The 23,602-nt window shown below is 47.3% G+C and overlaps 1 protein-coding gene across 1 annotated transcript; it reads right to left on the bottom strand.

Moving 5' to 3' along the window:
* Positions 1 to 7,750: 7,750 nt before the first annotated feature.
* On the bottom strand, positions 7,751 to 9,769 carry HTR5A (5-hydroxytryptamine receptor 5A). Its single transcript, XM_049798781.1, has 2 exons — positions 9,032 to 9,769; positions 7,751 to 8,083 (listed from the first exon to the last, which is right to left on the bottom strand). The coding sequence occupies exons 1-2, from the start codon at positions 9,767 to 9,769 to the stop codon at positions 7,751 to 7,753; spliced, it is 1,071 nt and encodes a 356-aa protein (XP_049654738.1).
* Positions 9,770 to 23,602: the final 13,833 nt, after the last annotated feature.

Here is a 23,602-nt window from a genome sequence, read left to right on the forward strand (position 1 = left end):
AGATACAAATGCCTCTCCCATTAACAGCACCGGAGAGGCCAGGGCTGAGATGATTCCCTCCTTTCCTGAAAAAAGTCCCCCTCTGTGAGGATCATGCTTACTTTATGGTTTTGAAGTGCCTAGAGCCTGCCCCAAACAGGCATTTCAGAGACATACCGGTGCAACCCACCAGCTTTTTATTACCCCATTTGACCTGGGGCATGGCTCCTTCGTTTTATGAAGTGACTATTTTCACTACGAGCCCTTGAGCGGAGGAATAGCCCTGACTCTGGGAGAACCACCATGGCAGCACATAGGGAAACGGGTTCCCCCAAGCCATCGGACATCTCCTCTGGGCACCTCCGAGAGCAAGAAGGGAGCCAGGAGCTGCGGCGTGGGGCAGGAGCTGCTGCTTTGCTGGGACTGCCGGCCGGAGGGAAGAGGAACAGCAAGGTGAAAACCAGCCCAGCTGCTCCACACCCAGGTGAATTATCCAGTGTATCCTGAAGGCCAGGCCACCCGAGGCCAGGAGTCGGCATGGCCAGAGGCGTTGCCTTGCACCTAAAGCTGGGGAAACCAGGGCATATCCCCCTGCGGGACACTCATGTGCCAATGATTCGGGAATCACCCGGGGAAGATGCTGTAATGCGCACACGGCAGATGGGTACGTGTTGTTTTGGAGACACGCGTGAACAAAAGTGGTGGAGAAGCTGATCTGAGGAGCAGCAGCAGATTTGTTGTCGAATAGGTTTCGTCTGAAAGCTATTTGCTGTGTTCTGCATGCAAACACTGGCCACTTCTGGAGGCTTCAGATGGAATTTAAAGGGTTGATGCTACTTACAGTCTTCTCCAGATGCCTTAAATGCTCATTTTAATAAGAAGCAGCGCTGACACTCATTTTGGTTGGCAACTATTAACAGCTTATAAAGTAGCCCTAGGGCTTTAGTCAGGGTAATGTGCTCTGAAATCCCCAGTAAGACTGAGGTCTGTGCTGCAAAACTGCGGGAATCAAAGGAGTGCGGCTGAGTGCCGCATCATCTCACCTCGGCATCTATCTGCCTCCTTTTAAAAAGTCTTGGAAAAGCTTAATTACTTAATACCGTGGGCTTGCAGTTTCTTTTTCTGTTCCAATTCCAGATATTGAGTAACCCCTTGTGCCAGCAAGCGTACTTGCACTTCGCATCTGCTGTACTCCTCCTGTCTGTTTAATATTCACCCCGACGCTGTGATGTGCGGGTGGAAGGTCCAAGACGCGCGGCAGGGGCATCCTGCCTTAATGCACCTGGAAACTTTGGCACCAGGCGAGCAGCTGAGGAGAGAAAAAACATCACAGACCTGCAACTCCCAGGCAATTGTGCGAGAGGCTCCATATGCTCTAGTGCCTGCCGAAAGAGCCGAGTTTGGCATTGCATCAAAATTATTTCTCCCTCCTCCTTGAAAGCAGGTCTCTATTTAAACTGCGAAACTACGTGACCCTACAAAGTCTGCCTGACAGGAGCACAGGTAACCTGTGGGGCAGAATATAAGGCTGTTAGCAGATCTAGAAGGGGGCTGCAAGGTGATCACATTAATTTTCACCACGGTCTATGCGCCACAGGCTCTTTTGGGTTGGAAACAGCCCTGTTTGGTCCAGCTGTGCCATGCCAGGGAGATGGTGCAGAGGCAGCACCCTGACCAATGTGCGAACGGCTCCCTGATGTCCAGAGTTCCAATGCAGCATCACAAGAGAGCGGTAGAAGGGTGGTACACGTGATGGTCCTTAGCAAAATGAGCCAGACCAGGCACGGTTTAAACTTTGGGACTGCCCAACCAGGTGTCTTGTGAAGAGCCAGGTGCTTCAAACCTTGAATCACGGTAGCTCAGGCAAGAGGAAGGGGATCTTGGGATTTTGTGGCACCTCAACTGTTGGTTTGGCACCTTGAACCCAGAGAGGAGGGGTTTTTCCTGACAAGTAAAGATGCCAGTTTTGGAAGGTTGCCCTCCTCTGTATCAGCAGCCAGGGCTGGTGGGATCTGTGCGTAACACGATTCAGTGATGGAAAACGACAAGGAAGAAGCACTGACCTCAGGTTGCAGCCCTGAACTGATGAAAAATGCAATGTTTCAGGCCAAGGCTTGAACAAACTTGGGGACCTGGCTAGCAGCAGGCAGTTTTGAATGATACGGAGATTTCCACCCTCTGCAGCTAGCAGCGGGAAGGGGATTGAGCTGGACAGGGTGGATGCCTCAGCCAGACAGAAAATGTGTCGGCTCCCGGAGAGGCGGTCATGGCTGGGGAATTTTTTTCCTGCAATTAGGGCTGCAGGGGGTTAGGGAAATTTCTTCCCCTTCTTTTTGCTTTCCTGCAGAGATGAGCAAACCCACGGCAGAGGCAGCCTGGCCAGGTTTGGTCTTACCAGAAGCGGGGAGGGCGGCTAGAAGCAGGATTAGGGGCTGGTTTGTCAGCAACGGCTCCAGCAGAAATCTGAGGCGAGGGTATAGCTCCTGTTTTCTCTTTCCCCACCCTAATCGTTGTCAGGGAGCAGTGGTGGGGCAGTGCTTGCTCCATCCCATCCACCGAGCAGGCAGCCAGGGTTCGGAGTTGCAGAAACTGTTGTTCCCACCACCGAAACTGTTAGTTAGACAGGGGAACGACAGCAATGCACTGGGGGATCCAGAGAAAGGGCCCATCTGTCTTGCTTTTTAGGATGATTAGGGAAAGTATTTGACTTGGCCAGCATGGGAAATCACACGGCCGAGAGAGCTGCGATGCTGAGGCCGACTGCCTGGCAGCGGCGTGGAGCGGGGGAACAGCAAAAAGGCGACGAACTGAAATCGTAGCCTCCCCTCCAGTGACCCGAATAAAATCCATAGCTGGACACAGCCCATGCACAGGTAAGAAATAAGTCTGCCTGTCCCCAAAATGCTGAACAGTCCCTGTACGTTCAGCTCCTGATGCACCCCGATGTGGCCGTACCTCCCCGCCTGCAGCAAGGGTCCCATCCTGCTGCTCCTGGGTACGCGCCTTTCCCTCATGCTGGACTAAAATGCCCCCGGCCGGTTTGCATCCTCATTTCTCTGTACAAGTGATTTCATTTTCTGTATTTACACCTTTTCCAGTCCATGAGTCATTTGCAAATATTGGACAGTTTGAACCACATATTGGTTTCTTCTTCACTTTTTCATGGAAGTGTTGAGTGTTGTCAAGTGAGATTCATTATTGAGGAGTGAACACTTTATTGACCATCGGCAATGAACCATATGATGCAATCAAAGACAGACATCAATGTGATTTATTTTAATTATATTTATTTCCTGTAATTTTTTATTCATTGAGTCTTTTATCAGCTGTTCTACATTTTAGCCAAGGATCAATTTCAAGCTGTAAATCAGTAACAGTATTAGCCTTATAAATACTTGGCTCTCCCAATTTGCCCTTTTAAAATACTGGCACAACTTCAGCTCTCTTTGAGTCTTCTGCAACTTCCTCAGCACTTCGGTGTTGCTGAAAATAATGGTGATTTAAAGAGCCCTTTGGCCACCTCTTAAATTTGATGAAAATGATGGCAGTTTCATGATGCCCAGCCATGGTATATCTCAGCGGGGATGCAGATTTTGCCATGGATGTTTTACCCCTCTGCTCCCACACGGAGCATTAGTGATGCCCATATCATGTTCCCCGTGACTTTGGTGGTGTCCCAGTTTGCTGCTGTACCAATGCGGGTAAAATAAGGGATCCAAGAGTAAAATGGTGACGAGCCCCTGGCGAACAAAGCAGCTCAGATCGCTACACTGCAAAAATCACTCTGACACTTTGTCAGTCTTACCTCACCGCAGCAATCGCTGGAACTAATAGTCATTAATTACCTTTGTCAGGTGAAATTTCCTTAATTGCCTGCAACTTTACTTCCAGGGAACTCCCACTTTCAGCTGCCGCTGCCAGTTTAAAGGCCACGTCTCCCAGCGGTAATTTTTAGGAAAAGTTTTAGAATTCTAATTTTTAGAAAAAGGGGATGAAGTCATGCGTGGCCCACCTCTGGCTGTGCAGGATCGGTACGTGTCCTGGAGTCACCTCCCTGCCCTGCCTGCATCGAAACGAAAGGTCGACGGGATGGGGGCGGAGGAGGAAGGTGGTCAGCCAAGCTGTCATGTAATCCAAGGGCATTCTTTTGTGACCTTTCCTTCTCCATAAAAAATAGAGGAAACACAGTAGCAGACTGCCTGGAGAGCTGCTGCTCCTTGAACCTTGACAATATGCATTCGGCATTGCGAGGAGACGTTCAGCAGACAGCATGCAGCAGGCACCGTCGTTGCCCTAGCTATCAAGCTCCCGTACAGATGTTCATTGAACTGTCAGAGCATCGAGAGGAAAATAAATTAATTGTAATTGGAAGAAGGTTACTTAAATCTTTTCTGGAAGTATTATATAGACATTAAATTGCATAGGAAACTCAGTAATAATGGGTAATAATGTTCTTCCGAGGAATTAAATAGAAGCCCAATTTATAATGCCGCTCGGCATTCAAACCAGAGTGTTCCACCTTCCTGGTACATGATAAACACTTACTAATTAATCCACACAAAGCCTCGGTGAGGCAGATCTCTTCACACCGCTGATTCTGTTTTATGAATGGGAACAAGAAGGTGCAAGATACATCCTTTGAAGCTGGGGTTGTGTAGGTCTTCAAACAGGATTTGGGTCCCTGGGAACCCACTCCCAGTCCCACTCGGCATCTGTGTTTGAATACTGAGAGGTTTGTAAAAAGCCTCGGAGCCAGGATCAGAAGTCAAGGTTTCTTTGTGTCCCTTCACTGTGCTCCGACCATCACAGCATGTTTCAATCTGATTCTTCAGCACAATCCCCAGAATACTGATATTTTCCATGCATGGTCATTTTAAATTGGAGGAATGGTACTTAGAAGAAAAGCCAATGGCCTTAAGTCTCAAGTAAAAACTGTAGGAATTGGCCCATAATGGAGCTGCTAATTATGTCAAGATTCAAAAGAACAAAACTTATGACCAACTGGAAGCTGTTATTTGCAGAAGATCAATATGGATTGCACGGGATGTGGGCTGTCAAATAAATGTGGACGTAATTTACACCCGGATGGTGGACTATCCATGACTACAGACAAATTAGTGTCATTTTAAAATTCTCTCCTGTCTCCCTGTCACTGTTTAAGGCATAGCATGAATAACAACCAAGCACTGAGCTGCAGCAAAAGTAGGGATCTTTGCCACTGATTTCAGTTTAATTTTTATCTCCTTACCCAGGTCACTAATCTGAGTTTGCAGTTGATTCCATGACCTGTGCAAGGATCCCACACCACACAGACAGAGAATCTGCAATACTTATCAAAGAGCAAATAAAAATGGGGATGAACACAGCTTGGACTGAAACCGAGTTGTGTAGACATGATGTTATGTGTTAAAACATTGGACTGAAGTCCAACTTCCTGGTTAATCCATGCTTTAGTGTTCAAATCGTTGCTGTGGTGGCCTAACATGTAGTCTCCTACCTTCAGGCACTACCAAGCTTAGCTGAAGGTCTGGCTTGGGCAAGGAAGTGTTTTCCCCGACTCAGTTTTGGCTAAACAACCTTTGACACAACAAAAGTAGTAAGTTCCCGAAAAGAACAACTCTGCATTGGTGATGGACTGTCCAGAGAAGTCAATGCAACCTTTATATCTTCAGTAAAAAAAGTGGCTCAAGAGTTTATTACAATTTCCAATATATCGGAGATGTCACTAATAATACTTTAAAATATGTTACAAAAAAATGCTCTTTACCAGCTGTAGAGAGATTGGTCCATGGTTAGCGCAGATCAGAGACTCTTTCAGGGGAGTTAGAAGATTGCTCCCATCCCACCCATCTTCTCCTTGAATTAATTAACATTAAAACTATGCTTTTACAAGACAAGAGATGCTGGATAAAATTCTCATTTGCTTGAAGTCACTGAGAATTTGCCCATTGCTTTCAATGAGGGCAGGATTTTACCTAATATTTCTAACAGACTTTTATCAAATACTGTTGAAAAAGATCTCAAGGGCCATCCTATCTCTCCTCTTGCCGCACGGCAGGATCAGCTACCTCTGTCTCAGTCCTGATGGATGTTTGTCTAACTAGTCCTGAAAGAGCAGCAACACTTGATAGCACCTTGAGCTCTGCTTCCATTTTCACCTGTCCCAAGATATGAAAAGAAAAAGGACTTTTTAACCAACTCTACCAGGATTTTTGACAGGTTTAAAGGACCAGTGACAATTTTAACATCTGATGTCTCACGATCTGCTAAGGGTAAGAACTCTTCCTAACCACCCCCAGGGAGCTTTTCCATGATTTATTGACATTTTTTCCCTTTTATCTCTTCTTCTTGAGATATCTGACACAAAATCATGTCATTCCAATTCCCATCTTGTCTTTTTCTCCACCATTACAGTTCTGGTCTGATTTCAGCGGCTGCCCCATAAAAAACGATAGTTAAAACTAATGCTTTTCTTTATCTGAAGGCCTGTCAGTCTTCCAGCAGCGCAGCATAAAGTGCACAATTCTAATTCTAGGAGTGAAATGCCAACTACTATAATTACGTTGGCAACATGGAAAGGCAGGGAGGCAACAGAGCAGTAATGACCAGGCAGGACTGGAGCCTTAGGCGGAAGAAAGAGAAGGACGGGTGGGCAAAAGCAGAAATATTTAAGTCTGGTCGTCGCAGAAGAGCTCCTCTATGGTTTGGTTATGCTTCCAGAATGAAACATCACTGGTCATTAACTGCCCTTTGCCTGCAACCCAGTGCTCAGAGGAGTAAGTGGGGTCTTTGCTTTCGTTTCAAGAAGACTTGAATTGCACTCAGAAATAGAAAAGCACAGTCCCTCATTGACAGGCAATTTGAAATACACTCCTTGTGTCTCCTGCAACTACAGGAAACCTGCCCCACAGCTGCTCAAAATCCATTTATGGTTTAGAATGGGAAACATAGGCACACAGATTTAACATTTACAGCTGGTATTTCTGAAAGTAAAGGTCTGAGGCAGATGCTGACACGTAGCAGTCAGAGAACGAGAGGTGGATTTCCCATGCATTCTCTCTCATTGCAGGGTACACCATGCATTAAGCTTTCACAATAAATTTTTTTTTTTTTTTAAAACGCTCCACGGAATCCAATAGCAAATAGCAGAATTCATTGTGGCTAAAGCACGTGAGAAAAGGTTTTGTACTTGGAGTCTGCTCTTAGCCCTTACTGAGGGTTTTATTCCCCAAATACAAACACTTAACAGTCTCTACCGGCGAAAGACAAAACAAACAAAACAGCCTTTTCAACCAAGCCATAAAATATCTAGTGTCATATATAATCACAAAACCTCCTGACATTAAAGAGTCCCAGCTTTGCACATGGGACAAAGTTGATTAATGCTATGAGAGACTAGCAGTGGCCAAACCAGAGTTTCCAATATGACTCTTTGCCAGAAGACTCCTCTGCACCATTACTGCCACCGAGCAGTCCCAAGATCCTCACTAGGAAGGCGGGAGGAGAGCAGTGGGGCACTGGAGGAAGAAGAATGCTGTGTTGTTGCCCAGAGAAACCCTCACATGCTGTTTGCAGAAAAAGTAACAACTGACTTAGAGGCTGGGACGGAGAGCCTGCGTAGGAAGCGGGACCGTTGCTGGGACATACGACCCATGGGGATGCGTGTTTAGCATCACCTCGGTATCTGTGGCTTTGAGCTTCTTCAAGAATTTGGTAGGATTCATTGAGAGCTGAAATCAGCTTCCTGGGGCAGCAGGAAAGCCTTTTCTGCTCAGTGCTGTCTAAAGAATAGGTTCCTGAAGGCATTGTTGTAGTTTTTGTTGAAAGCAGTGTAGATGAGTGGATTAAAAAAGGAATTTGAATAGCCTAGCCATAGAAAAATACTCTTCCAAATGGGTGGGATGTCGCACGAGCAGAGGGGGTTGATGAGCTCCGTGATGAAGAAGGGGATCCAGCAGAGCACAAAGACCCCGATAAGGATGCCCACCATGAGGGCAGCTTTCTTTTCCTTCTGCTCTCTCCACGTGTCTCCGTCCGTCTGGAACGTAACAGTGGCGTGACGGACAGTGAAGACCATCTGTGGCTGCTGGGCAGCTTCTTTTACCTGCCAAACACAAACACAAGTTGCACCATATGCGCCTCAGTCAGCTGATCCCACACAGCAGGTACACAACCAAACTATGCAAGTGATGGCCAGAGCTCACAGGGAAACACGGGCCATTTACGTCACGCTCTAATTGAGGGGAGAGTGGTTGTGTGACCCTCCTCTGGGTAACGGAGACTATTTTTAAGTGAGGCTAGAAGCTAAAGAGAGTAGTGATACACGGGCAAGTGGAATTGCTCACACAGCATCGCAATAAGATTATTTCCCCATTTACAATCAGATCAGTAGAACAGGCACACACGCACATGCCGTGCACAAAAGTCTCCTTGCTTTCTCTGAACCCACTGAGTTTAAGCGTCCTTGGTAGGAAAGGCAAGAAAATGAGCATACGTTTCCTTCCTCCCCCCAAGAAGTCATTACAGTGCACGGTCACCGTGCCTGTGATTAACTGACACGATGCAGCCACGATTAGGAAGGGTTTAGAAGGACGTTCTGCACGCGTGTCTTCTGTGTGGGGGTAAATTCACAGCCTCCCCAAAGCCACAGCTGCTTGCCAGCTTATCGTCCACAGCGGCGATGGGATCCCATCCATGCACACCCCCACACGCCTCCCCACGGGAGGACCGGTGACCCCTTACTCACGCTCGCGAGCACTGATTCAGCATTCCACGGGGAGACGTCTGTGAGTCACCGCACGCCCACGTGGAGCTCAGGCTCGCAATCTGGCCCAAAGTTGCTTTAGCTACACCTTGCGCGCCCACAGCCGGGGACTCGGAAGGAATCAGAAGACTGGGCTCGCAAGTTTGCGGTCAACTTTCCCTTGAAAGCCTTCAGGATTCACAGGGCTTTGGTGGGATGCTGTTTGCTTGCACGCTTTAGCTCTAGGCTTCCCCCACTGCCGCAAGGGCTTGGCTTGGACCAGAGCAAAATACAACCGAGTTGACCTACCTCCAGGGCTTCTGGTGTAATGGGGGTGATGGAGTTGCTCTTCCGAGACCCAATTCGAAACTTGGCGGCCTTGTAGATCTTCCAGTACACAAAGAGCACCACGCAGAGGGGCAGGTAGAAGGCGCCAAAGGTGGAGAAGATGGTGTAGGAAGGCTCCCGGCTGACTTGGCACTCCTCACTGTCCTCTGAGTAAGTCTCCCCCCAGCCAAAGAGCAGCGGGGCCAAGGAGATGAAGGCAGAGAGTGCCCAGGTGAGGGCAATCATGATGTTGGAGATGCGGCGCCGGGTGCGGAGCGTGTACTCCAGGTGGCGGGTGATGGACCAGTAGCGGTCGAGGGCGATGGCCGTGACGTTCCAGATGCTGGCGGTGCAGCACAGCACGTCGAAGGAGATCCACACCTGGCAGAGCGACCGGCCCAGCCGCCACCTCCTCCCGGCCAACTCGTGCACCAAGCTGAGGGGCATGACGAGGGCCGCCACCATCACGTCGGAGATGGCCATGGAGGCCACCAGGTTGTGGGGCACCCGGTGGAAACTACGCACCCGGAGGATGGTGGCCAACACCAGCCCGTTCCAGAGGAACGTGGCCACCACCAGCATGGCCAACAAGGTGAGGACCAGCACGCTGAAGACGGACAGATGCTCCCGGCCGCCGGCCGCTCCGGCGGAGGACCCGCTCCGGTTGCCGGCGGCCGGCGTCGTATCTCCAAAGCAGCTGAGGTTAAGCGGGGGCTCCATGCCGGGGGCTCCCGGGTCGCCGGGGCTCCTCCGGGCGCGGCGGCGGTGCTCGGCGCTGCGCACTCCCCGCGCCGGCAAACGGGGGGGCGGGGAGCGGGGGGCGGAGGACGAGGAGGAGGAGGAGGAGGAGGAGGAGGAGGAGGAGGAGGAAGAGGAGGAGGGGGGGGAGGAAGGCGGAGCGCCGCCCTACCGCGGGCGCGGAGGCTCCGCGGCCGCCCCGAGCGGCGCCGGGCGCGGCGGTTCCGCGCTGCCCGCCGCAGGGGTCTTCATCCCCGGGAGGAAGAAGAGCCCTGCGTGAGCCGCCCGGTTGAACGGCAGCCCCCCTCCTCTCCCGGCCAGCCCCAGGCGGCGGTTTCCGCGGGCGCGGCGGGGTGCGCGGCTGCGGGGCGGTGCTGGGCTGCGGAACCCGCGTGGAGGAGAGCGGCTGCCCCCGCCGAGGAGTCCGGGCTGGTTGGGGGCTCGGGGCGGGCAGGTGAGTGTCGTGTGTCCGTCCGTCCGTCCGTCCGTCCGTCCGTCCCCCTCCCGCCCTCCGCCTTGCGCGGGTGCGGAGCGAGCAGCCTCTCTCGGCGGGGGAGCGGCTCCCCGGGGCTTGCGAGTTCGTGCTTAGTCATTTCGGTGCGGGGATTGTCCCTCCGAACCGGCGCCGGTCGGAGCGGGGCCAAGGCAGAACCGGCAGCCGCATCCCGCATCCCGCCACATCCCGCATCCCGCCACATCCCGCATCCCGCACCCCGCCACATCCCGCACCCCGCCACATCCCGCATCCCGCATCCCGCGCCCCGCCACATCCCGCAACCCGCCACATCCCGCATCCCGCATCCCGCCACATCCCGCATCCCGCTGCAGCCCCCCGGCTTTGTCTGCGCCGCTTCTGCTCGGGGTGGTTTTCTCTCCCGTGGGGCGTATTCCGTGGCAGAGGCAGAAAGTTAGCAGCCCTGCGAAAATTGCGCCCGGGCTCTTGTAGAAACGTGTCGGTGAGGTGCCACGGGAATTTTATAGCTCCCGTGTAATAGTAATTATAGCAATCCCGGTTATTCTGTGTAGGGGGGATGTGGCAGGGGATTATTTCTCTGAGAACTTCTGCTCTGGCATTTCCTAACTTGTTAGCAATTGGCGGGCCTTTTATTAGAAATAATCTATCGCTTGGCTGTTGTTATTAATCGTTCAATTAATAGCATTAACCTTTAATGAAATGTTTGAGCATTTCACCTGGTTTTTATCACGCCGTTTGTCATGAGAAGTGGGATTCTGGGCCTCACAGAATTTAAACCCACCGAGCAGGTTTCCCGGGGCACCGGCTCCATGGAGGGATGCCAGCCAGCTCCAGCCTGGAAGCCTTGGACGGCTTTCGGATAGGGCTGTGCCGGTGTTGGCACCCCGCTTCTCCGGACAGTCCCGGGATAACGGGTCCAAAGAGCTTTTGGGTCAGAGGCGGCACACGCTGCGAGAAGCCGGCAGGCACCGACATGGGGCTCATAGTCTGCATCTCGGGGCGGGGGGGGAGAAGGAAGGAAGGAAGGGCGGGCATCAGCGTTCGGAATCGGTGAAGTGCACTTTCAGAGAGTTGGGGGAGAAAACACGAACGACAGAGGTGTTCCCGGGAGTACCTGACGCATATGTGCTTATGGTATACGGAGGGTAAAACCAAACTGGTGCTTTCTGCTGTCTCTTCTGAATCTCTCTGGACTTTCTAATGTAAACCAGCAAAGCAACAATAACGAGGGCTAAAGAAACAAGCTGTTTTCTAGTGCTGCCACTTGTTTCTCCGTGCAACCAAATGAAACACAAGGCAGCGTATCCACAACAGGTCCAGGACCTTGTTTTGGTGGGAGGGGAATTTCCCCGTACAGACTCATGCTGTGCTGTGATACTCGTCCTCAGAGCCAGAGAACAGGACCTGGCCTATTGTAGTTACTAGACCAGATGTGGCCTTAGAGACTATAACATAATTTTGGAAATATACTGCCATCTTTTTGGGGGAGAAATGGTTATTTTATCTTTTATACACATGAATACTGAAATATTTGGAACGGGTAGGGTCTTTACTTACAATTTACTTACAATTCAAAGGACAAATGGGCTTTCATAAAGCCTCCTGATTTAAAATTCCTGGTTTGCAAGGTGCCAAACATCCTTGACTGTCATTCAATTGATCAAAACACTTAGCAGCTGCTAGGACTGAGAGCTTTTTGTTACGTCGGCCCTTCCCAGAGAAGCCTATGAAGCCCAGAATTAACAGAATCAACCACAAATTATGGAATATGTGCTCCCGAAAAGATGTTATGATTTTTTTACTTCAGGAACAAATAGACAAAAATTAAATTTAAAGGGAAATGGAAATAAAATGTATTAAATCTGAAGAAGTAAAACTAGATTATGTGCTAATAGAAAATTATGAATATTTTCATTATCTTACTTACTGGACGTTTAAAAATACGTATTAGCAGATTCTGAATGGGTCAGCTGCGTACTAATTGGAAATAGAAAATGTAGACAAATACATATATATATATATAGCATATATGGAAACGCAAAGGTCTGCACCTGGGATGGAAGAACCCTATACACCAGTACAGGCTGGGGACTGACTGGGTAGACAGCAATTTGCAGAAGAGGACCTGGGCGGCTTCTCAGGCAAGAAGTTGAAGTCCGCAATGTGCCGCTGCACATCTTGGAGCATCCTGACCTGTATGAGCAAGAGTGTAGCAATCGGGTCGAGGGATGTAACCGTTTCCCTCTGTCCAACAAACCTGGGAATTTTGTGTCCAGTTTGGGGTTCGTCAGTCCAAGACACTGACATACTGGGGGAAGGTCCAGTGGAAGGTCATCGAGATGATGAGCGGGCTGGCATGTGATGTGTAAAGGGAGGGAGAACTGAGTTTCTCAATCTTAAAAAGAGAAGGTTAAGAGGAAAATCTTACTGCTCTCTCCGGCTACCTCAGGGGAGGCTGTAGAGAGGGTGGAGGAGAACTCTTCTTAGGGGTACACAGCAGTAGGACAAGATGCAGCGAATGCAAGCCACCACACTGGATATTCCAATTAGAAATTAGGAAATAAATATTCACTTGGAGAGTAGACAAACACTGAAATGGGCCCAAAGAGGCCGTGAAATCTCTATCCTTGGTGACGTTCAAAATTCAGCTGGACGGGACTGTGAGTGACCTGATCTAACTTTGAAGTTGGCCCTTCTTTGATGGGGTCTGGACTAGGTGCTCTCCAGAGGTCCCTTCCAACCTAGGTCATTCCACGACTCTAATTCTGCAATCTTTAAGTACGTTGGCTGAACGCACCAGATTCTGGAGGTGACCGAATGTTGTTATTTTTAAGGGCAAAACGCTGTTTTCTTTACACAGATTCGTAAGACCATTGATTTCCTCAGAACTATTGATATTTATTAAGTGAGTGGATGGCTGGTCTCTGTAGCGAGCGCGTAATGTTTGTGGAATGATCACATCTACAAAACTCTCTGAGAAAAGGATCCACACTACAACATCAGGATTACCTCACATCCTCACTGATGGAGCCAGAGGAATTCAAAGTGACAGGACTTCCCTAGATTTAGCAGGGATCCCTCCAGTAGAGACATTAAATGCTGCTTGCTACTAAATACCATTTACTGGAGGTACCTTCCAATTCAAAATATGTAGATGATAGTTGGAGGCTGGGAGGGAATTCCCAACACAATCAGTGCCACCGCCTATGTGCACCAAGTAGCATCTGCTCTTGGGGACAGGGTGAATGGACTCACGTTGTGAATCTGCGATCTTTTGAACCCCTGCACTCCCATCTGGCAGAAAAGGGAGAGGAGATGTCTCAGGAAGTGTTTTTGCTCAGCACACTTAATGAATACATGAGAATTTCAGTCTACAGGGTAGGTGGAGCTGCTAGGTTAAACAAGGATTAAAGGAACACGTATACTCACTGTGTGTATATATATATATATATATATATATATAGACCAACATTGAAAGCTCTGCTCGCTTGCCAGCCAGACTGCTCAGTAAGTGTGTATCCTGTCAAGGCAATTTCTAAAACTCAGGTAATCATCACTTATATTTCATTTAACATTCATCAGCTCCAGCTCGCACTTTTTACATCCAGACATACTTTTTGAACCACCTGCTCCTCTCCTATAATAACCAAACATTTGAGTACGAACACAGTTAAAACGCACAGACTGTGAGGTTGTTCTCACACGCTCAGAGCCCATCCGCGCTTCTGAGTCTCACTCTAGTCTTCCAAACCCAAGGTCTTCAGAGATGGGCAAGATCAGCACTGTGATAGACTCTCATGATGTCCCACCTCTGGCTCGAGTGTCCTGTGGTGTTAGGAATGACGTTTTGTGAGCAGAGAGGGGAAATGCTAAACCAGAGCTCTTCATGGACACGCACCGGCTTTTAAGAAACTCACCTCTTTGTCTGATGTATCCCATAAAAGCTATCATCTCAGGTGCAGGGTAGTAGCTGTAGTTGGGAGGAAGACTGGGTGATGCCCTCCCTCTCCAGTGGTCTGTGAGAGCCTGTATTTGGGGTGTAGGCAACCAAGGTTCAAAGCATCGCAGCTCAGGCTGTGGGCTTGAATCGTGATGCTTCTTATCTCTTGTAAGGATTTTGATTGCCAAGCAGCTGGCTATTCTAGGTAGCTTGCTCTCAGGTTTCTTATGTGAATCTGCATGCAGATCTTTTGAAGCTCGTTAATAATCATGTATTTACTGGAGCATGGACCTACCCGAGGTCTTCTAACATCCCAGCCAAGTGCCACAGCAACTGAAAGATGGAGTCAGCCTTTCTGTCCCAGTAACGTGTAATTGCTTACTGCAAAGTGGAACAATTCCTACTGAGTGAGAAGCAGAGATTAATCCTGCCGTGTGTTAGTAGGACACTCAGCAGGATTATGGGAGCACGTCAGAGCGGGAACAAGGAGAACCTGAGTGCCCCACATCCCCAGAGTGCCCCAGTGACTGACCTGTTTGCCAGACTGGGTTCTCTTGCTCCAGATGCTTATGAGGAACTTTGAAAAGTCTCTCTGTCTTTGGGCAGAAATTAAAAGAATGAGTTGAAATCCTATTAGCTTTTTACTTGTATGGCTGGAAAACTATTCCTCATCCAGCCTCTAATGGCAGGTCTCGTTTGATTTAGGGCATGCAAGCTTTACTTTAGGAATTGTCACCAATTGTATGACTTCACTGACATAACTGAAGTATTGTTTAATTCTGCAACAGAACAAAGCAGAACAAGAACAAAAGCTGTTCAACAGCGCAGCCTCTTTGCGTATCCATCTTGCCTAGACCATAGTCCTCTCTTACGTAAACTCCACGGTGTCTCAGTCCTTGGGTCTCTTGAATTTGACCACAACCTATTACACAGCCAGCCTAAAGGGAGGATGGAATCTGGTACCTCGCGTTACTGTGTATGTCTCAGTAAATGGACTGCCAGGGGTGTTTATGTGTCTTCTGTCCAACGTGAATTAACTCCTGCTGGAATTAAACCCTTTGTTCTTGCACAGCCAAAAACGTGTTCATGGTCACAGGACCAGATGGAACGTAACTTAATAAAGTCTTATGGCAACTCCCGCATCATTCACTGCTGCAGTTAAAGTTGCACTCTGTGTAAATAAATGAAACGAAAATAATTTTATCACTTCTTTAATACCTTAAGGAACAACATTAATCACCTGTGTCATTTCAGGGGAGTCAGCAGAGTTATGCTGGGTGTCATATTGGCTTTTAGTCAAAGGTGCCTTGCAGTTAGTAGTTATGGCAGTAGTGCAATAACCTGGAGCCAGCCTCAGGGGGTACTGCCCTCATAAGGCACCCACAGTTTTCATTTATTACTCGGGTGATAGCAAATACTTAACACATATATACACCACCACCTGTGATCTTTACCTGTGGTCAGTCCCAGAGTAGTAAGCCTTTCTCTGGACTCTGATGGATTTGGTCTCTGCAGGTTGCTTACAAACCAGAATAGAAAATCATCCATATTTGTGATTTAAAAAAAAAAAAAAAAAATTAAAAATATCAAAATATATTATGCTTCTGGGAGTACATGGTATCCCGCAGTTCTGTCAACCATCTAGAATAGCAGATCTATAGAAAAATAATAAGAAACTGTGTGTGGGAAGACTAGGTAACTCTAACTTAATACATGAGCTTTGGCAATCAAAGCTGCCAATGCAAACTATCAGGACTCTGCCAGGGAGACAGATGGCACGATGACAGCAAATGGATGGGTCTCTAAAACTCAATTACCATTTCAGTTCAGACCCTTTTTCCATATGCCAAGTTGTGGAAGAGATTTGTTTATCTTGAGCTTTATGCATTTTGGCAGATAATTTGCATAGGTGTGAAGCTATAGGGAAGGCTGCGGTAGTGTTAGGCTGAACACGGGTTTTTCTGTTGTGTGTTGTTTCCCAAGTTACCTTTCTGCTTCCTTGCAGGTGGTAGGTTTCTGAACCCGTATTTACATAAATCTGTCCATAGACTGGAAATGTTCTTTCCTAACTCCAGAGGCAAAACGTTTTAAGATCCATTTACCATAACAAGGACAGAAATCCCTCTAATCAGTTTTCTGGGCCAGCAGTTCTTCAAGTTTTTTCTTATACCTCCTTCCATCCCCCATTCTGCTCTCTTTGGCTCCTTGGCGGTGCATTCCCATGCCCACGTCTTCCTCGGTTGGAGTGCCTTATTGCCAAACCTCCATTAACTTTAGCATTCAAGACTGGTTTTATTGTCGTAACTGGCAGTATGCGCAAAAATGAAACCACTGATGTCCATCATCAAGGGATGTCTTTTCTCTTCTTCCACTCCAACAGCCTAATTTCTTTATAGGCCTTTGGTTGCTGCTTTCTTCCCTGGGGATTTCTGAACAGCCACAGCCACATCTCTACCTGCCAAAGGAAGCATTGGCATAGCTGTACAGCTTTCTCAGCTTGGGTATCGCTGATGAGTGTCTCGGATTCATATTCACATGCTGCTTCCTTCCAGCTGTGGAATATTTTCCTCCCCTGATTATTCGGCATACCTGTATGTTTCCCTGCCCCTGCCTGCCCAGGTCACCCAGATCAGCAAAACTGCTGTTAATTTAAGTAAGGCAAATTCCCATTATTTTCAAGCTGTGCCACATGGCAGGTCATTAGAGAAAATGGGAAAGCTGTGGAATTTTACTAATTTATATTTCATATCTGTGTTGCTATTAAGCGAGTGAGAGGCTCATACAAATGAGAGGAATTGTTTACGAGTTAGAAAAAGTCAAATGGCAGGATATCACCACATGTTTTCTTTCTGCAACTAAAATGAGTCTGCTCCCATGCCTGTGCAAGAAAAGTGTTTGCAGACATCTCCCGTAGGCTGACAAAAAGCTTGCCTCTTGATCACATGCAAGACAGCAAACTTCTCCAGCTATTTGAACAGAGACAGCCATTTTTAAAGGACCCCAAACATAATTTCTCTCACAGAATTTGGCAGTATCATGTTACGAATATTTCATTTTGGTTCCTACTACTGCAGCAGGCACCTGATCAAGCAGCGTCTTCTTGCTACTGCTACAAAATTCTCTGAACTCATGGGATGAAAGCAGTTGTATAAATGTGTCTAAATGTCTCTCTATTGTTCACAAGGATTTTTATTAGTAGCATCATTATTTTTGACGATAAATATTCACTACTTTGACAGCAAAATGTTGCCAGACCTTTCTTAATTGTCTAGCAATGCATTTTATTATAAAATAGCTGTTGGGTTTTTTTCTGTCTGCTGGTCTGGGGGTCAAGGTTGGTAGACTGTAGCTCAGAGGTGGTGGCCCTGTCACCAGCGGTTCATGTTCAGCTCCCTCACTGGGGACGTGACGTGTGACATTGGGAATATACTCATGCAAGAGCTGGTCGTGGGAAAACCGATCCAGCAAGAGCGGCTGAGGCCAGCATCTCCTAGTTACCCTGGGTACACCTGCGTGTCCACCCTTGCCTTGTCCTGCAGCAAAGCCACCAGGCTCCGAGGGAGCTGCTGGCATCTGCCACCGGAGAGTTTCTCTTTTCTTTTTGGAGCCTTCCCTTCCACCCTCCTTCAGGTGCCTCCAGGTAGATGCAATGCATTGTGTAATTCTTGTCCCAGAGGAGATTTTAGTATGTGACCTGAAAGGCAAGGGACCTGGCTGGCTTTGTTAAGCTGGTGGCTTCTGTGAGTTCATTTTCTGTAGTTCCTTCTTCTACCTCTTCTGCAGTTACCTTCTACTTTCAAGTATCAACTGTATCGCAGTGGGTTTGGACTCAGCTGCTAAAGGAACTAAAAAGGTGACTTCCCTATCAGAATTTCAGCACAGATTCAGTAAAAAACTTCCATTTTGATACCACTGAATTATTCAGGGTCTCATATGAGCATCCTGTCTTCATTAAAGAAGGTGTTATCCATCTGCACAGAAGATGGCTCATGTATTACTTTAAAAGCTGAATCTCATTTTGGAAACAAAGAAATCACTATGTTTTTTTAAAAGGACTCCTCATCAGACCTGATACATCTTCAGAGCTTTCTGGGCAGGTTGTCAGTGTCCTTCCTCCTCCACACATTTCACCATCTTCACGGTATGCTAACGCCTCTCCTTTCATCTATGCTTTACTGAGTACTAGAATAGTTAACATGGTCAGCTTTTAAAACATCACCACTAGCACCTGACTTGGCAGTAGGGTTATAAATGTAACCGCGACCAATAATTCCATCGAAAAATCTGAAAAAGCCACTTACCATTTTCACGTTTTAAAGCTTTTCACCCAACATTCGCACATAACGACATCTCCTGTCCCTTAGCTTTGACTCCTAGCACTACTCTCAGTCTTGCAGAGCTGCCCCCCCATACACGTACTCCCCATCCCTCCTGTTTTGGTCGCGCACCAGCCCGTCTGGCTGCCGGTGCTCTGTCCTTCACCTGCCATCATCCCTTCTGCAGCACGGTCACACCTCGATGGGAGCCTCTAAGTGGAGTCCAGGGCTTGATACGTCGTGAGGAAGATGCACGAAGACAAATGGTCTCTGCCCCAGTGCATGTTCTCTGTTTCAGGGAGGTTTTCTTGCAGCTTTTCGGGTTTTATGACAGCTGTGACTATAAGGAACCGTAAATCCCGACGTCCTTGCCCCAGATAATCCCTCCTGCCCAGTGAGAGGCATGCTCCATTAAACACTGCACTACAGCCTCAGATTAATGACAAGTGTTACAAAAGAGCTCCATGGGTGATGGAGAACCACAGCAGGTTCATTAGGGTGTATCTTGCAAACAGTTACTGCTAAACACCCAGCTGGACTATTTTACACAGGTGAGGTTTAGTGCAAGGGCTTGGGTTGTGTAAACAGAGATAGGCATCAATATGCCTAGCATTTGTTATAAAAAATTATGGCAGCTGCTTTCTCTGAGCATCAGTGAAATAGGTGAGGAAATAGATTTTCTTAAGCAATCTATGGCTGTGGGTACACCTCCTCCATTCATTTCAAGGAGGATTATTATTTTAAAATGTAATAAGATTTTTTTATAAAACTGAAATGTCTAAAATGTAGATATCTAAATCCTCTGGACTAGTTAGTAAATCTCAGAAAGACATCCCTATCTGAATGAAGCTTTCTTTTCTTTATCTGAATAATAATACTCCTATAGTAGCTTTTATGTCCTTTAGTCTTCAGAGTGAAGAGCGACATGAGTGAGAGAGACGTGCCTCTGCTGTACAAAGGCAAGACCAAATAGTCTCCAAGGTATATTCAGTAAGCAATCAAGTCAGCCCATTATGAGAAATTACCCTCCGCAAATTGAGATACAGTAAATGATGACATACATGCTTCTGTTCTTGTCGGTTTAACGTAAAGAGAGTTAGCTTCATCTCCCTGCATTGCTCTGTTCCTTCGCTCACCCTGAGCCAGAACAGGAGTATGCACACAAAACCAGTGAGGGTATGTAACCTTTTGATATTTACCAGCTGGATTATTTATGAAAGTGTGAGTCGACTCCCGGCGTGTAGGAGAGCCACGTGGTAGCTGGGCTCTTCTGGGGAGGGTGGATCTTTGTGTATCCTGTGATGGACCTAAATATTTGCCTTGATTAGATCCCAGTTTGGTGCTTCTATCATTTAATCATTATGAGCACTGTGTGAATCATAAATTATAAGCATGAACCTATAAAGCATACAATGTGTATAGCGCTGCATCTAGCTGGTGTATGTGTTAGCCATTGGCATGTGCCCAGTGGGTGATTTTTTACATGGACTTATTTCAGGAACGCATCCTCATTCACAACTGTGTTTAATTTCAAGTATGTGCTTTAGTCCTATAAAAATGACCAGGGTCTGAGGATATGCTTAAAGCTAAGAATGTGATTCTGGAGCATCCCTGACCCAGAGACAAAGCTTGGGAAAATTGTCACAAAATATAAGAGGCAAAAAGCTTAGACTGTAGAGAAACATAACTATGGAAGTGTCCCTTCCCTTTTAGGAAAAAAGTACAGAAATGTATGCAGTTCTCTAAGTATGGGTGCAAGCAACACTAAGGAAAATACTATACTACACATTTAGAATGAGTTAAATCAATTGACGGCTATCCAGACACAAAGAAAAATAATGTAATTGTAACTGCGAGCAGCAAAATGGTTCTGCCTAATAGTTAAACATCAGTAAGTGCCACTGTGTCAAATAAAATGCAGATCTCATTATCTGTTTGTTATGTGCCTCGCGAGATAACTGTTCAGGTTGAAAAGTATAAAAATTTGATTTAATTCACTGACATTTTGGATACAAGAGGGTCAGGTTGGTCTTGTAACAAATAACAGCTTGGGGCATATGGAAAGGAGTGTAATTGAAGATAAGGCTCTAGCAAGATGAGTGGAAAATGTAATGGAGTTCAAGGATACATTAAACAAATGTATCCTGGCCTTCACACTGTAATCACCTACGTGTGCCATAAGGCAAACAGCAAATGTAATTGACTCCCTGAAGGAAGATCATTACAGCTTTGGTGCGTGCTGCCTCACGCCACAATTTCTTCCATTTGCAACACTGAGAATTCAGGCTTGGCAAGCCCTGGGACCCTGAGGCTGCTCTGATTTATACAGGGAACTCAGCAAGCTCAAAATAAACCCAGAGAAGTTTTCAGTGGCTTCTTTGGAGGTGAAACCTGTATCAGTGAGTGTCTACCGCAGCGTCGTAGATTAAGAATGACCAACATTGACGTGAATAGGGCAGAAGCCTCAGTGCCGAAGGAGGAGGACGGTCCTCTAAGCCCCTAGGAGAGCTAACAAGTTCAGGCTGTACGTGTTGGTGTTCAGCCACATCTGGCCGGGCTGTAGAGGCATCAGGGATATGGAAGGGGTGACAGACCTTACTAGACACCGAAGGAGCCACACTGTGAAATTAAACCTTATTTGGCCTCAGCCCGTTCACAGAGGAATTAGACCTTGAGATATAAAATGACTGTAGGCTTTCTTGGTTCAGAGAGCTATTTGTTCATATTAAGGGAGCTTCAGCATATCACAGAGCGTATCTTTCAAGTAACCAGAACATTTAGGGACTTAGAGAGCCTTTATTTCCCTGAAAGCCTCCTGGAAGCAAAAAAAGAGAGTTGAAGGTGGGACTGGCCTGAGAGTACAAGGAATATGCCTGCATTCGTCCTGAGCTTAGCTCTAATGAGAGAAGTCTTGACAGTGAGACCTGTTTCTTTGAATCCCAACTCCTGGTTAGTACTGAGTAGTTGAGATCATTAAAACAGCGTTACTCTAGATACCCAATCAATAATTCTAATTTTTTTTTTCACTGAAGAATGGCAGACAATTAGGGACTTAAGTAACAAATGAGTTACTTCATAATGTTTTCTGCTTGGCATACTAAAGAGGCAGACAGTTCTAGATATCAATCACTAATTAATTAAGCTGGTTCCGAGGTCACATTAAAATTATTGATCAGCTAAGAGCAGCAGTGGATTCTTCATCTCTCGGTGTCTTCAGATCAAGTTTCAGTATCTTTCAGGAAGTTCCACTTTGACTGATACTCAAGTCACTCAAGATACTCAGCTCAGAGCAAGAGTATTCTGGATGAAATTTAAGGGCAAATGATAAGAAGGGCTGACCAGAAGACCTACTGGTTTCTTCTGGCCTCAACGCTGTTACCAGAAAATGCCATCAGAACATATTTTTCAGTTACCAGGATGCCATCAGAACATATATTTCAAGAATGTTGGTGGAAGTTCTTCATATCATTTGTAAATATGTGAGAACTAGAAATCAGGTTCCTTCCACAGAAAAAGAAAGCGGTAGTCCAACCCGGCAACAGTAACCGCTTGTGTGCATAGTACAGTAACATCCATGTGTAAGTACTGAGAGCCTCCCAAAGCTGCAACCGCAAATGTGTGACCAATGCAATCAGCTTCTCTGTTTGTACCATATCAGAGCCAGATGAGTATGTGTACCTCTGTGTCTGTGTTTGAGGATGTGCAGGCAGATGTCTTTCGCCTACCCTGAAAACGCTGCTCTAAGTTTCACCATTTGGGAAGGCCATAAAGCAGAAATGTGCTCCCAGGCTGGGGCTGGTTTTAGAGAAAAAAAATGGATGGATCAGTTCTGCTCTCTGTGTTCCATGTGAAAGGTTAATCTAAGTGACCTCCTGGCCTTACACTCTGTAGATTGGAGGAACTGCTCCAAAATGATGGAGTTGCTGTGAATTTACATCAGCCAGGGAAAGTTTCCTGGCAGATATATTTTCCATTGGTTTTAGCACTAAGACCCCATGCCTACATATGAATTTCTCTGGCGGCAGAGGCGGCCAGGCAGGCTTGTGTAGCTGCTGTCCTCCGTCTCCCACCCCGCGAACCCCACGTCACTGCCTGTGCCAAGCCGGCATCGGGTTCAATGAGTCAGGAGAATCACCTGCGGAAAAATGAACCGTTTTTAATAGGCCGTTCTCAGCAAGATCAGTGTGGGTCACCCCCGAGGCACTGCAACTTTCGTGTGAGCATAGTGCTGAAAAAAGGGACAGAGGCAGAAATGAGCAACCAGGTTTAGAAGGGCAACCAAGTTGGTGAGGGGCCTGGAGCACAAGTCTTCTGAGGAGCGGCTGAGGGAGCTGGGGCTGTTTAGTCTGGAGACGAGGAGGCTGAGGAGAGACCTCATCGCTCTCTACAACTACCTGAAAGGGGGTTGTAGTGAGGTGGGTGCTTGTCTCTTCTGTCAGGTGGCTGGAGATAGGACGAGGGGAAATGGCCTCAAAGTTGCAGCAGGGGAGGTTTAGATTGGACATTAGGAAAAATTTCTTCACTGAGAGGGTTGTCAGACATTGGAATAGGCTGCCCAGGGAAGTGGTTGAGTCACCATCCCTGGAAGTGTTCAAAAAGCGAGTCGACAGGGTACTCCAGAACCCGGTTTAGTGGGCATGGTTGATGGTTGGACTCGATGATCTTGAAGGTCTTTTCCAACCTAAATGATTCTATGATTCTATGAACACAGGGAGGGTTTGGGGTGGTTTAAGTCACCTTAAGTGAGATTGCAGGTTGGAGCATCCAAGTTAGCAGCGGCCAACTCCTTCCATAAATCCGGGCTCAAGGAACTAGACGGGATGATTAGCTTTCAGTGAGTTTGGCTCCATGTTGGCCAGATAAGAGTCACAACCTGTTCGAGAGGAGCAACAGAAGAATGGCAAAACCCAACCAGCCAAGGAAGCAAGCAAGCAAGCAGGCTGCCAGGGAAAGGAGGGAGGAAACCTGCCCCTCTTAGCAGCAGCGGTGAGCCAGCAGAACAGCACAGCTGGGATGTGATGCCACATCCTCAGGCAAGAGTCCTCTGCCCATTCCTCCTTCTGGCTGAGTAAAACAAACATTTA

The sequence above is a fragment of the Accipiter gentilis genome, chromosome 4, assembly GCF_929443795.1.
Source record: "Accipiter gentilis chromosome 4, bAccGen1.1, whole genome shotgun sequence".
NCBI lineage: Eukaryota > Metazoa > Chordata > Aves > Accipitriformes > Accipitridae > Astur > Astur gentilis.

Coding starts and splice junctions, on each gene's coding strand:
- HTR5A (XM_049798781.1), bottom strand. CDS start 9,769: ATGGAGCCCCCGCTTAACCTCAGCTGCTTTGGAGATACGACGCCGGCC. Junction 8,084..9,031: donor TTACACCAGAAGCCCTGGAG/GTAGGTCAACTC, acceptor TGTGTTTGGCAG/GTAAAAGAAGCTGCCCAGCA.